This window comes from Oncorhynchus masou, chromosome 17 (genome assembly GCF_036934945.1).
Source record: "Oncorhynchus masou masou isolate Uvic2021 chromosome 17, UVic_Omas_1.1, whole genome shotgun sequence".
Classification (NCBI taxonomy): domain Eukaryota; kingdom Metazoa; phylum Chordata; class Actinopteri; order Salmoniformes; family Salmonidae; genus Oncorhynchus; species Oncorhynchus masou.
In genome coordinates, this window is record NC_088228.1 from 20,233,448 (window position 1) to 20,249,429 (window position 15,982).

Below are 15,982 nucleotides of genomic sequence, written 5' to 3' on the forward strand. Positions count from 1 at the left end.
GGTCTCTCTTGTCTGCTTTTGCTTTATCTATGAGTGATTTAGCAATCTGCACAGATTTTTCAGCAAGTCCATTACTTTGAGGGTAATGCGGGCTTGTGGTGACATGTGTGAACTCCCATGCTTTTGTGAAGGATTCAAACTCATTTGATTTGTAACCGGGCCCATTGTCAGATATTAAAGTCTCTACAATGCCATGCCTGGCAAAGGCTGCTTTCAGCTTGTGTATCACAGCTGCAGATGTGGTGCTGTGAAGCTTGTCGAGTTCGAAGTATCTGCTGTAGTAGTCCACTGTTACGATGTAGTCCTCGTTGTTCCAGGTGAACAGATCGGTTGACACGACATGCCAGGGTCGTTCTGGGATACAGTGAAGTAACATTGTCTCTTTGGTGTTTGAGGGGCGTCGTTCAAGACATATGGCGCATTTACCAACAATGTCCTCTATTTGTTTGCACATTCCGGGCCAATACAAAATGTCTTGTGCTCTGCACTTTTCCATGCCCATGGGTCCAGCATGGATCTTTGTCTAAATCTCTTCTCTGTGACTGGTAGGAATAATGATTTTCTCTCATTTGAAAATTATTCCGTTGATCTGTGATAGTTCATCACGATGGTTCCAGAATTCTGAGACGCTCTGAGGATATTTTCTCCTCTCCTCAGGCCATCCATCCTGTATGACTTTCCTCAGCTGTGTGAGTTGTGAGTCCTTTTCTGTTTCTGCTTGGATCTCCTTCAGTTTTGTGTCACTAACTGGTAAGTAACTATACACAGTGTGCACTTGCATGTCCATGCCTTCACTAAGGCTGCTGTCCTTATAGGTAAGAAACTTCCTGGAGAGTGTGTCTGCGACAGGGATGTCTTTACCTGGACGGTGAGTGATTGTGAAGTCGTATTTTTGTAGTTTGAAGGATCATTCTCTGTAGCCTTGGCGGGGCTGCGGCTAGTGGTTTCCTCATAATTGACTCAAGGTGCTTGTGGTCAGATTCCACAATGACTTGTCGTCCATATATGTACTGATGGAAACGTTTACATCAGAACAGAATGGCTTAGAGCTCCTCTTCAATTTGAGTGTAGTTGATTTCACAGTCTGTGAGAGATTTGGAAGTGTATCCGATGGGCTTTCCTTCTTGCAGTAGCACTGCACCTAGTCCATACTTCGACACGTCCACTTGTACTTTCTCAAGCTCCCTGTACTTTCTCATGGAATTTGTACCTAGTGAAAATCGTATTGGTCTTCGGCGCAACATATGCTTCAAAACGATCATATTATGTTGTCAGAACCTTTTGATTCAGCCTTGGTAAGTGTCCATGTGTTGGAAATATCTCTCCCTTTTTCACTTCTGACACCATGTCTTGTTTTGCACACACAAAATCCCCTATAGGGGATTTTAGAAACATTAAGGGCTGTGTTTATTGTAAGCTTACCCTGATGTGACGTTTTGATAACTGTAGATCTCTCTCTAGGACAAGGTTACTTTTATCAATAGAGTCACCTATATTTACCTAATAGCTAATTAGCTGCTAATGTGGCTATCATAAAGAACTACAACTGCCATGATGACCTGGGCAAGACTGACAAATCGAGGCAAGACTCTGGATAACTAAAGGTCCTCAATGATGTTCCCATTGCCCTTGATTCCAAGCAATGTTGTGATGCTATTTTTATTGACTTGGACAAAGCTTTTGATACGGTAGACCATTCCATTCTTTTGGGCCGGCTAAGGAGTATTGGTGTCTTGAGGGGTCTTTGGCCTGGTTTGCTAACTTTCTCTCTCAAAGAGTGCTGACTCAGCCACTGCCTGTCACCAAGGGAGTACCCCAAGACTCAATCCTAGGCCCCATACTCTTCTCAATTTACATCAACAACATAGCTCAGGCAGTAAGAAGCTCTCTCATCCATTTATATGCAAATGATACAGTCTCGTACTCAGCTGGCCCCTCCCCAGATTTTGTGTTAAAATGCTCTACAACAAAGTTTTCTTAGTGTCCAACAAGCTTTCTCTAACCTTAACCTTGTTGTGAACACCTCCAAAACAAAGGTAATGTGGTTTGGTAAGAAGAATGCCCCTCTCCCCACAGGTGTGATTACAACCTCTGAGGGTTTAGAGCCTGAGGTAATCATCTCATACAAGTACTTGGGAGTATGGCTAGACAGTGCACTGTCCTTCTCTCAGCACATATTCAAGCTGCAGGCTAAGTTAAATCTAGACTTGGTTTCCTCTATTGTACTCACTCCTCTTTCACCCCAGCTACCAAACTAACCCTGATTCAGATGACCATCCTACCCATGCTATATTACGGAGACATAATTTATAAATCGGCAGGTAAGGGTGCTCTCGAGTGGCTAGATGTTCTTTACCATTCGGCCATCAAATTTGGCACCAATGTTCCTTATAGGACACATCACTGCACTCTATACTACTATGTAAACTGGTCATCTCTGTATACCCGTAGCAAGATGCTTATTTATAGAAAAAAACCTTAGGCCCCCCTATCTGAGATACAGTTGAAGTCAGAAGTTTACATACACCTTAGCCAAATACATTTAAACTCAGTTTTTCACAATTCCTGACATTTAATCCTAGTAAAAATTCACAAGCTTCCCACAATAAGGTTAGTGAATTTTGGCCCATTCCTCCTGACAGAGCTGGTGTAACTGAGTCAGGTTTGTTGGCCTCCTTGCTCGCACACGCTTTTTCAGTTCTGCCCACACATTTTCTATGGGATTGAGGTCAGGGCTCTACGATGGCCACTCCAATACCTTGGCTTTGTTGTCCTTAAGCCACTTTGCCACAACTTTGGAATTATGTTTGTGGTCATTGTCCATTTGGAAGGCCCATTTGCGATCAAGCTTTATCTTCCTGACTGATGTCTTTTTTATGGCGGTTTTGGAGCAGTGGCTTCTTTCTTGCTGAGCCGACTTTCAGGTTATGTTAATATAGGACTCATTTTACTGTGGATATAGATACTTTGTACCTGTTTCCTCCAGCATATTCACAAGGTTATTTGCTGTTGTTCTGGGATTGATTTGCACTTTTTGCACAAAGTACGTCCATCTCTAGGAGACAGAACGCGTCTCCTTCCTGAGTGGTATGACAACTGCATGGTCCCATGGTGTTTATACTTGCGTTCTATTGTTTGTACAGATGAATGTGGTACCTTCAGGTGTTTGGAAATTTCTCCCAAGGATGAACCACACTTGTGGAGGTCTACAATTTATTTCTAAGGTCTTGGCTGATTTCTTTTGATTTTCCCATGATGTCAAGCGAAGAGGCACTGAGTTTAAAGGTAGGCAAATAATTTGTCTGTATACAATTGTTAGAAAAATTACTTGTGTCATGCACACAGTAGATGTCCTAACCGACTTGCTAAAACAATAGTTTGTTAATTAACAATACATTTGTGGAGTTGTTGAAAAACGTCTGACTTAAACTGTATCTACTGCAGCCCTCATCCTCCACATAAAACACCCGTTCTTCCAGTTACATTCTGTTAAAGGTCCTCAAAGCACACACATCTCTGCATCGCTCCTCTTTTCAGTTCGCTGCAGCTAGCGACTGGAACGAGCTGCAACAAACACTCAAATTTGATAGTTTTATATCAATCTCATCATTCAAAAACTCAATCATTGACACTCTTACTGACAGTTGTGGCTGCTTTGTGTGATGTATTGTTGTCTAACTTCTTGCCCTTTGTGCTGTTGTCTGTGCCCAATAATGTTTGCACCATGTTTTGTGCTGCTACCATGTTGTGTTGCTGCCATGCTATGTTGTTGTGTCTTTATGTAGTGTTGTGTTTACTCTCTTGTTGTGGTTTGTGTTTTGTCCTATTTATTGATTTATATATTTTATTTTACCTTTATAAAAAAAATATATATACACTGCTCAAAAAAATAAAGGGAACACTTAAACAACACAATGTAACTCCAAGTCAATCACACTTCTGTGAAATCAAACTGTCCACTTAGGAAGCAACACTGATTGACAATACATTTCACATGCTGTTGTGCAAATGGAATAGACAACAGGTGGAAATTATAGGCAATTAGCAAGACAACCCCAATAAAGGAGTGGTTCTGCAGGTGATAACCACAGACCACTCCTCAGTTCCTATGCTTCCTGGTTGATGTTTTGGTCACGTTTGAATGCTGGCGGTGCTTTCACTCTAGTGGTAGCATGAGACGGAGTCTACAACCCACACAAGTGGCTCAGGTAGTGCAGCTCATCCAGGATGGCACATCAATGCGAGCTGTGGCAAGAAGGTTTGCTGTGTCTGTCAGCGTAGTGTCCAGAGCATGGAGGCGCTACCAGGAGACAGGCCAATACATCAGGAGACGTGGAGGACAACAACCCAGCAGCAGGACCGCTACCTCCGCCTTTGTGCAAGGAGGAGGTGGAGGAGCACTGCCAGAGCCCTGCAAAATGGCCTCCAGCAGGCCACAAATGTGCATATGTCTGCTCAAACGGTCAGAAACAGACTCCATGAGGGTGGTATGAGGGCCCGACGTCCACAGGTGGGGGTTGTGCTTACAGCCCAACACCGTGCGGGACGTTTGGCCTTTGCCAGAGAACATCAAGATTGGCAAATTCGCCACTGGCGCCCTGTGCTCCTCACAGATGAAAGCAGGTTCACACTGAGCACATGTGACAGACGTGACAGTCTGGAGACGCCGTGGAGAACGTCCTGCTGCCTGCAACATCCTCCAGCATGACCATTTTGGCGGTGGGTCAGTCATGGTGTGGGGTGGCATTTCTTTGGGGGGCCGCACAGCCCTCCATGTGCTCGCCAGAGGTAGCCTGACTGCCATTAGGTACCGAGATGAGATCCTCAGACCCCTTGTGAGACCATATGCTGGTGCGGTTGGCCCTGGGTTCCTCCTAATGCAAGACAATGCTAGACCTCATGTGGCTGGAGTGTTGTTCAGCAGTTCCTGCAAGAGGAAGGCATTGATGCTATGGACTGGCCCGCCCGTTCCCCAGACCTGAATCCAATTGAGCACATCTGGGACATCATGTCTCGCTCCATCCACCAACGCCACGTTGCACCACAGACTGTCCAGGAGTTGGCGGATGCTTTTTTCCAGGTCTGGGAGGAGATCCCTCAGGAGACCATCCACCACCTCATCAGGAGCATGCCCAGGCATTGTAGGGAGGTCATACAGGCATGTGGAGGCCACACACACTACTGAGCCTCATTTTGACTTGTTTTAAGGACATTACATCAAAGTTGGATCAGCCTTTAGTGTGGTTTTGCACTTTAATTTTGAGTGTGACTCCAAATCCAGACCTCCAAGGGTTGATACATTTGATTTCCATTGATGATTTTGTTGTCAGCACATTCAACTATGTAAAGAAAAAAAGTATTTAATAAGAATATTTCATTCATTCAGATCTAGGATGTGTTATTTTAGTGTTCCCTTTATTTTTTTGAGCAGTATATATATATATATATGTATGTGTGTACATATACATACATATATATATATGTATGTGTGTATATGTATATGTAATCCCAGCTCCACAAGAGGCTTTATGCCGTCATTGTAAACAAGAATTTGTTCTTAACGGATTTGACTAGTTAAATAAATGTCAAATAAAATAAACAATCTAATATTTGTTAAATATAGTACTGAATATACTGGCTACATTTATTTAAATAGATGATGTCTTGTGCAAGTATTAAATTGACACAATACCTGTTAGTGAAGGTGTCCACTTGAGGTGACATGCAGGGAGTTTTGTATGATATCTACTTTAATGCTAATTAGCATTTTCAAATCTGAGCCAAATCTATTGATAAAAGTCACCTTGTCCGAGAGATATTTACATGGTTATCAAAATGTCACACCAGGGTAAGCCTACATGAATTACAGCCCTTATTTTAAGTGTTTCTAAAATACCCTATGGGAAAAATGAATGGTGGAAAAATGATTGGAACCATTTCCCTATTTGACTGCCAGGTTTTATGGTTATGACACTTCCACTGTTTGGCTCTATGGGAGTAGTTGTCCACAAAGCGATATGAGGGTTGTTGACTTCAACCACTGGTATTCACTAGAGAGAGATGCTCTCATATAAATAAGAATGAAGAGTGACGCCCGCGGAACCTCTCACTCTAGCATTTTGACTTGTAAACTCATGGGTCCACTCCCAATGGCTGTTTGGTATTGTGATGTAATGTAGAATGTTAATTCAAATTAGGCTAGCTGATGTGTCTCGTGCAATTTTTGTAATGTCATTTGAATTGATTTAACTTCCTGCTTTGTTCCTATGGGTACACTTGCAATGGCTGCCAGTCCCCCATTATGCAGTCATTGACTTGAATAGGGACGTCCGTTCTATTCATTCTCATTTCTATGGATGCTATGCTACTCATAGAAATAAGAATGAATAGAACGTGCTTGGAAGCTATAACCCTGGCAATTAAACTGGTACACTCGCAATTACTGCAATAATCAACTGATGCTGGATTGCCATGGTAATGTGGAATGTTCATTCAAATGATGCGGCTCGTGCAATGGAATGTATTTTTTGTAAACTCAGTTGAGTTGACCTGAGGGTGCAGAGCACTCTCGTCTGTGTGCTAAAAGCGCAGAATAATCGATTAATTTGCGAACGCTCAACACCTGTTGAAAATGGCCGGTGTCAGTAAACGTCGGCAAAAAAAAAGCGTAATTAAATTGTTGGCAGCAGTTAGTCACCAGCCTAATCAGCTCTGCTAGGTAGGGCAAGTAAAATGATCCGAATGAGGTGTTCTCTCATTTGTGTCTGGATGTAGCTAGCACGTTAGCCAATTTGCTTGGGTGCCGTTGTGACGCCAGAACGCTTGGATCAACCCACTCCCCGGACAGAGCGTCCAGTGTGCGTTCCGAGAGCGACACGCTCCGAATTTACGAACGCCCAGCTCTGGCACTCAATATTTAATTTATAAAAACACCCTTAACAAAGCACAGGACAGATTGAAGGGTACACTTCCTGCTTTTACTTCTTGGCATGGGTACGCTCAAAATGGCTGCCAGTCCCCCCATCATGCCATCATTGACTTGAATGGAGACGCCCTTTCTATGAATTCTTATTTCTATGACGCTGCTCGCCTCATGACTCCCGAGTGGCGCAGCGGTCTAAGGCACTGCATATAAGTGCTAGAGACCCTGGTTCGATTCCAGGCTGTGATTGGGAGTCCCATAGGGCGGTGCACAATTGGCCCAGCGTCGTTATGGTTTGGTCGTGGTACACTGTCATTGACTTGGTGAGCGAAACAACGAAAAAACGCCACCTGCTGGAGGGAGACAAGATTTCCCCCCTCTTTCCTCCTCTTCCTCTCTGAACAGAAACGAAACAAAACCAAAATACATCATGGTACTTGTAGTCAATTTGAAGCTAAATACACAACTAATTTATCAAACGTTATTGAAGCAGGCATAGTTACGCAATAAGATAATTAGTCTTGCTTAGTATTGTTAAATTATGGTGTGCAGTGGCTGAAAGAATACTCAGTTGTCATACTTGAGTAAAAGTAAAGATACCTTAATAGAAAATGAGTCAAGTGAAAGTCTAAAATCATTTGGTTTTAAATATACTTAAGTGTCAAAAGTAAATGGAATTGCTAAAATGTACTTAAGTATTGAAAGTAAAAGTATAAATAATTTCAAATTCCATATATTAAGCAAACCAGATGGCACAATTTTATTTTTATATTAACTGATAGCCAGGGGCACACTCCAACACATACATAATTTACAAACAAAGCATGTGTGATGAGCGAGTCCACCATATCAGAGGCAGTAGGGATGAGCAGGGATGTTCTCTTGATAAGTTTGTGAATTTAAAAGTTTTCCTGTTAAAATGTAATAAGTACTTTTGGGTGTCATGGAAAATGTATGGAGTAAAAAGTACATTCTTTTCTTTAGGAATGTAGTGAAGTAAAAGTTGGCAAAAATATAAATGCCCCAAAACACTACTTAAGTAGAACTTTATTTTTACTTGAGCACTTTACACCACTGGTATGTGCCTGGTTTGGACTATAACCAAAAGATCAACTCTAACGCACCAAAGCGCAGTTGAGAAAACCACATGTACCACAATCCATTGCGAACTAGGTTTCGCAACAGAAAAAAACAACCGCTTCCGTGTTGTTATTCTGGCAAATATCTAGCTTGTAATAACGTGAGACAAAGCGCAATTGCTAGCCAGTTAATTTGGAATTTAACCATAATGGTTTTATAAGGTCAATACATAGTGTAGTTTTATTCGCCAGAATGTCGTTGCTTCAAGGCTCAAAGAAAAAGGACAAGCGTATTTTGTCCGGTACCTGCCCAGACCCGAAATGCCAGGCGAGGCTATTCTTCCCTGCTTACGGCTCGATCAGCATTGAATGCACTGAATGTGGCCAACGCCACGAACAGAATAATCTTTTAAACGTGGAAGAAGTAACTGATCCAGACGTTGTACTGCACAATTTGTTAAGAAATGCCCTACTCGGTGTCACTGGAGCCCCAAAGAAGGGAACCGAGCTGGTGAAAGTGATGGGGCTTTCCAACTACCATTGCAAGCTCCTCTCTCCTATTCTCACAAGGTATGGAATGGATAAGCAGACGGGAAAAGCGAAACTGCTGAGGGAAATGAATCAAGGAGAGATGTTCGACTGCTCACTTCTAGGTGATCGGGCGTTTCTAATCGAACATGAGCATGTATCTACAGTTGGCTATGGCAAGGACAGATCCGGGAGCCTGATATACCTCCACGACACTTTGGAGGAGATTAAGAAAGCTAACAGCAACAAAGAATGCATAATACCTGTTCATGTGGATGGAGATGGACATTGCCTTGTTCATGCTGTGTCCAGGGCCCTGGTAGGCAGAGAACTGTTCTGGCATGCCTTAAGAGAGAATTTGAAACAGAATTTCAAGCAAAATCTGGATCGCTACAAGGCACTCTTTCAGGATTTTATTGATGCAGCTGAATGGGAAGACATCATCAACGAATGTGACCCCCTTTTCATCCCACCGGAGGGTGTGCCACTGGGACTTCGAAACATTCACATATTTGGCTTGGCTAATGTGCTGCACCGCCCCATAATCTTGTTAGATTCACTGAGTGGAATGAGGAGCTCTGGGGACTACTCTGCAACTTTTCTCCCTGGGCTTGTACCGGAAGAGCAGTGCAAGGGAAAAGATGGGAAGTTCAACAAGCCTATATGTATCGCCTGGAGTAGCTCTGGGCGTAACCACTACATCCCTCTTGTCGGAATAAAAAACACCCTCCTCCCCAAGCTGCCGCCCAGGCTTCTCCCCAAAGCTTGGGGGGTCCCACAGGAGCTCATCAAGAAGTACATTAATTTGGAACAAGATGGGAGCTGCGTTATCGCGGGAGACCGGAGCTTACAAGACAAGTATGTGATGAGACTGGTCAATGCCATGGAGGAGATCTTCATGGAGAAGCATGGAATCCACCCCTCCCTGGTGGCAGATGTGCATCAGTACGTTTACAGACGGACCGGTATGATCGGCGTCCAACCCGAAGAGGTGACGGAGGCTGCCAGGAAATCAGTCATGGAAAACCGGCTTCATCGCTGTCTGATCTGCAATGCACTCTCTGAGCTCCATGTTCTACCAGAGTGGCTGGCTCCAGGTGGTAAGCTCTACAACCTGGCTAAATCAACCCACGGGCAGCTCAGACCCGACAAGAACTACAGCTTTCCATTGAACAATGTGGTCTGCTCTTACGACCCAGAGAAAGACATCCTCATTCCTGACTACAAACTAAGCACCTTGAACACCTGCAACTGGTGCCACGGCACGTCAGTGCGCCACATCCATGGCAACGGCTCTGTGGTGTACTTAGATGGAGACAGAACCAACACCCGCTCCCAGGGGGGAAAGTGCGGCTGCGGCTTCAAGCACTACTGGGAGGGAAAGGAGTATGACAATCTGCCAGAGGCTTTCCCCATCACTCTGGAGTGGGGTGGGCGTGTCGTGCGGGAGACAGTGTACTGGTTCCAGTATGAGGTTGAGGTGACCCTGAACAGCAACGTCTATGATGTTGCCATGAAACTGGTTACCAAGCATTTCCCTGGGGAGTTTGGGAGTGAGCTCCTAGTGCAGAAAGTGGTGAACACCATTTTGCATCACACTGCCAAGAAGAACCCAGATGAGTATAACCCAGTCTCCATTGACGGTGCGCATGCTCAGAGACTCACAGACGTGGTGGAAATCCAGCAGGCCGTTGATACACAGCCACCGACTAAGATCATACTAACTGGGCAGAAATCAAAGACCATTCACAAAGAGGAGCTGACCATGAGTAAAGCAGAGCGGAGCCTTCAGCAGAGCATCAGCGAACAGGCCCTAGTGACCCAGAAAAGGAGGACAGATCGACTGAAGCAGGAGCAGAAGGGAGTCCAGGGACATGGGCGGCCGTCCTCTCCGAGTGCTACTCAGGAACCTTCCTCATCCGCTCCAGCCACGCCCACCAAATCTTCCTTCTCTCCCACTTCCAGCAAGGAGAAGAAGATCCGTGTCACCACTAGCGACGGGCGGCAGGCAATGCTCACTCTACAGGCTCAAACCACCTTTTCTGAGCTACAGAGGAGCATTGCGAACGAGTTCATTGTGTCTCCAGCCCAGCAATGTATTCGACATGGGTTTCCCCCCAAAGAACTTTTACCTCCCAAGGATGGAGAGGAGAATGAGCCTGTGGCTCTCCAACATGGGGACAGGGTGACTGTGGAGATCCTGAGAGGTCCAGAGGATCACAAGGTTTCCACCCCAAGTGCTTCCAGTTCCCATTCATCCCTGCATTCCCTCCACTCTGTGAAGAGTGATGATACAGTGACTTCCAGCAGAATGAATACTAACAGAGAGCTGCAGGAGAACATTGACCTTGAGATGTCCTCCCTCTGTCTCCTTGCAACCTTAATGGGTAAGCAAGGGGAAGGGTGGGAGATGGGGTGGGAAAATAGTTTCTTATCCAAATCAATAGGAATCTTTACTTTATATAATTATTTACTGTTAAAAAAAGACAATCTAGCAACACGTGACATACCTGTTTGAGTTATGCAGAAAACTGCTGTGAAAGTAAAAAATGACTTGCTGTAGAGGGAGAACCAGTTTGTTGATACACCTTTAAGACTATAGTACCAGGCATGCCTTAGATCATCCCTTCAGTAAATATAAGGCTAGAAACAGAATGTGATGGGTGTGAGAGGCAAGTAACTGATAGGCCTATAGGCTTTACAGACGGTAGCTTTACACATCATATGGGCATGCTGTTCTTGGATTGGTTACAAGAAGCAGGATGAATGATAGTGCTACAGGTATTGAGTGACTGGTGGGCTTACCAGGGATGGATCAAGGCCTAATCTTTGGGGATAATGACTTTTTTCCACTTGAAATAATTATAATCTATTCAAGTGCTTTTTCTGTACATCAGCGACGTGGCTTTTGGAATTCATTGAAACGCATGCAGCAACACTCTCGGAGAGGAGAGTGCAGACTGTATGAAAGTGCTGATGTGGTCGTCTCCACTCCTTCACCTAACAACAGAGTCTGAGTTCCAGTCTCTGGACACTCTTCAGCCTTCACTGTCTTACGAGGATATTGCAATGCAATCTTATCTGGCCTGTAATATTAGGACCAGTAATATTAGGGCCGGTAATGTAAGTTGGAATAGAGCCTTGGTAATTGCAAAGGGTGGCAAGGCAAATGACAAGGCAACCTATTTTTACTACAGAATTAGGATTTTTATCTGAGGAAAACCACATGATAGCATGTATTCTATTAATTTCTATTCTATTTCACATGCTAATTGCAGTATTTTTCATTCCTACGCAGGAGAAGATGTCTGGTCATATGCAAAAAAACTGCCTCACTTATTCCAGCAAGGTGGAGTTTTCTTCAACATTGTGAAGAAAGATATGGGTAGGTAAACATGTTTTCTGTTATTGTGCTCTTTGCATTTTGCATAACTTAAATGACAACTGCAGTATATATTTTTTATATTCAACATTTGCATGTGATATGTACTGATCTGTGTTTATGACTACCTATAATGGCTCTTGTCTCGTCTGCAGGCCTGATGGATGGCAAGCACTGCACCCTCCCACACTTGACTGGAAAGACGTTTGTGTACAACGCAGCAGAGGAGTGTCTGGAGCTGTGTGTAGATGCAGCGGGACACTTCCCCGTGGGCCCTGACGTGGAGGACCTCATCAAGGAGGCCCTGGTGCAGCTCCGCTCTGAGGCTGCCTCCAGGAGTCGGGAGGGAAGCCCCTCTCACAGCCTGCTGAGGCTCGGAAGTGGAGGTGTGGTGCGCAAGAAGGAGCAGCTCCAGAGTGTCAACGCCTTCCAAGGTAAGGGCCACTCCCTGGGCAGCGCCCCAGGCGGCTCTCCCCCTGAACATAAGCCCATCACCCGCCAGCACAGCAGCGGGGTGGACCTGAGCGCGAGCGTCTCAAAGGGACCTGACCTCTCTGACATCTCAGAAGATGCAACCAAGGAGCTGGTGCGCATGGCTCCTGGTTTCGTCACCATGAAAGACAGCCGACACCTAGACCCTAGTATGATCGAAGAACAGAGGAAAAAACTACAGGAGATGGTCTCATCCATCCAAGCCTCCATGGACAGGCACCTGAGGGAGCAGAGCAATGCAGGGGCAGGCACTGGGGGCCCTACAGAGAGGACAAGTGGGGCTAAGACGAGTGCTTCCCAATCTACCCCAGGGGTAGGTGAACAGGAAGCCTCTTCTATGGACGTATCTACTGCTGGTGCTCATGGCACACCAGTGAAGGCAGGGAATAAGCCTGATGGAAAGGATGCAGGGTCAGAGGAGCTGGAGGAAATGGATAGCCAGGATGCAGAGCATACCAACACCCTGGAGCCGATGGATCATTCCTGATGGGAAAAAGGCCCTATAGTTTTCTCAGTCGTGATCAGTCACACCTCTGTCTGGTTGACATTTAGTATGTGAATGCTTCAGGTTGTATCAAAGCTTTGGTATTCATTGTGTGTTGTTGTCTTTACTGCATGATTGCCAGAGGTTGACCGTTACTGCCTTTGGTGACAGACTAATGTTATTATACAGAAACATGCACCAAGCTCCAAGGAGCGAAGCTGGTTCTCATGCTTGAAATGCATTCCTGTAGATGCCCCCCATGTCTTAAGACAAGAGGTAGTAGAACAGCTTGAGCTGATGAGATCCCATCCCACGCCAGTATTGTAATGTCCGCAAACATCTGCTTCAGCAAAGTGCACACTGTAAATGTAACGAGTACCATCATCACATTTTCTGATTTACCAAAATATTTGCTATAAACAACAGTAACATTTTCCAAATGTAGTTGTTTTTTTCTTGAACTTTGCTCTCCACGTGAATGTTTGCTGTCTTAATTCCTGAAGGAAGGAGTCACATGCCCTTATGATAAGCATATGCATCGACTGATGTTTGTTGTCGGAAAACCCTGTGATCTTTTTTAGTTTGTATTTGGGCCATTTTATAAGAATTGAAAGATTCTGTTTAAAATTATCATTTAAATGTGAGTGCCATTTGAAAGAAAGTGTAGCACTGTTCTGAATATAACCAATTGATTGGTGGAATTTAGAGATTGACATTGAAGTGTGCACTGATTGGGGAAAATGCCTGTTGGTTCTTTTGGGTTCAAGGCTACTTACTGATGTTTGAAGAGTAATTTATGTTACTTTTGAAATTTCTCATAAAACCCAAACGAGTGTCCCAAGTTATGTGTGCTGCGCAAATGCTGAACTACTTGATGTGGTGCTGTATTCTGTTGGAAGGGCCGGCATAACATACTACACACACCTGGGAGTATATTCCATTACTTGTATGCAATTTCCTTTAGTGAAAGATGGAATGCAGTGCAGGATTATTATTTTTTGAAATACTTCAGAATTGTGTAAGACTTGATTTGCGAATTTTCCAGGTTTACAGATGATCTTTTTAGGAATGATAAATCAATTCAAGAATAGCAGATAATTATTTTTCCATGGTCTGCCTGCAGTTTTTGTTGTTTTGTAAACATGCAATGCTGGCATTTTATTATTCAATCTAATACATTTATGTTTGCACTTGAATGTTGTTAGGCAGGGATGTGTTGAACCCTGTAGGCTCCCTTTAGTGTTCTTACCATTCATTAGGATATAAACTTGGGCTGAACCAACCATAGAAATATAGTTATTCATTCTAATTTAATGGAAACCACAATCAGTTGGTATTACTAAGAATTTTTATGTATGTCTAGTTACTTTATGTCTATTCAGCTCTAGAATTTCAACACAACATCCACAATTTGAATTACTCAGAAGAGAACTCGAACAATGGGATATGTTTAAGTGCTGTGAACATTTATGTTGCCGATTGTGACATGAGATGTCTGATCTTTTGGTGCAGAATGTGATGAAATCCTTGAAAGAGATTTCATGGAGGTTGTGCATTTTGATATCTCATAAACAAAGTACTACATCTCTCAGTGGTGTGAAGTATATTTCCAATTGGTTGTTCAGCCAATCCAGTTGATTGTAAACTTATAGACAAACCGTGTAGTACCATGTTGCATTCAGATCAGTTTTGTGGCATTCAATTCCTCTCGCGACATTATAAACTGTAACTTTTGGTTTGTTTGTTGGAATTTCAACCAAAAAGCGAGTTGGGGTGTTTTATAGGCCCTCACATTGGAAGGCAGAGGCCTCACTGTTAACTAATTTAAGTGGCCATTGAGATAAAGGCATTATGGGCCACATTGAGTTTACATTTTTGTTGCCAACCCAGATTTTGGAGTATTCCAAATCACCTTGTTGTTCTAGAATGACATGGTAACTATGGATGCTGCCATTATCAGCTTATGGCCTTAAATCCTTGAGTCTTACTGAGTCTTGGCCTGACTTCTGGACAAGGTTTCTTATTATGGCAAAAAGCAGTACCTGCCAAAAAAACAAACATTCATTGCAGGTCATTTTTTAAAGAGCTCCACAGCTTTTCTTTCTAGTGAACAAAATGTAAAACTTAGCACTTTCATAAAAATAGGGAATATTAGAATAAAACATATACTAGATATACTCAAATATAGATATTGTCAGTCCAAGGGAACATTTAAAGGAAATATTAAACTCAGACAACACTGTTTTGACAAACTTGAAGTTTGTTTCTTTGTGACTGCTGTACTAATTATATGTATTGTAAGCCAGTTGTATTATAATAGTATATATTGTAGTATACTTTGATCTGTACAGAAACTCAAGTTCTTTCATTTTTTCTTGTTTGCTAATAAAATATTGAAGATACCATGGCTACAACATTGCTGTTTGCATGTGTGAGGACTTTTCAACCAAACAATAAAGTAATTTCTTCACAATGTTGTATTGTGGTCACTAATACTTCCTTAACTACTTGCCTTTGAATTCACTTAAAATTATTATTATTTTTTAATTACTCATGTAGACCCACTTGATCAATAGCATATGTTTGGTCCCATCTTGAAGTTTGCCTCTTATCAAAAGTTTGCTGTCCTATCAAATCAAATTTTATTTGTCACGTGCACATGACACAACAGGTGTAAACAGTACAGTGAAATGCTTACTTACAAGCTCTTCCTCAACAAAGCTGTGTTCAATATCAAAGGTAAAGAAATAGAACATTCTAGGTCAGATCAAATTAAAACACACACTGTATTCTATATACAAGGCCAGTACCATATCAATGTGCAGGGATATAGTGGTAGTTGAGGTAGATATGTACATGTAGGCAGGGGTAAAAGTGACTGGACAGCAGGGTAAATAACAATAAATAGTAGCAGCAGTGTATGGGGAATGTGTGTGGGCGTCAATATGTGTGTGTGCAGGGTTGTCGGTGTGAGTGTGCACTGTCTGTCTACTTGACGGGTATATATTAATTTCACCAGGGATGGGTCAATGCATTGTGGCGTACAAACATGAATGTGACAGAATATACAGTATATTAGACTAATGACAGGCAAT

At 43.2% G+C, this 15,982-nt stretch overlaps 1 protein-coding gene across 1 annotated transcript; it reads left to right on the top strand.

Annotated features, from left to right (window-relative positions):
• The first annotated feature begins 8,106 nt into the window (after nt 1–8,106).
• LOC135558665 (deubiquitinating protein VCPIP1-like) lies at nt 8,107–15,360 on the top strand. Its single transcript, XM_064992677.1, has 3 exons — nt 8,107–10,916; nt 11,828–11,914; nt 12,067–15,360. The coding sequence occupies exons 1-3, from the start codon at nt 8,255–8,257 to the stop codon at nt 12,888–12,890; spliced, it is 3,573 nt and encodes a 1,190-aa protein (XP_064848749.1). The 5' UTR covers nt 8,107–8,254; the 3' UTR covers nt 12,891–15,360.
• Nucleotides 15,361–15,982: the final 622 nt, after the last annotated feature.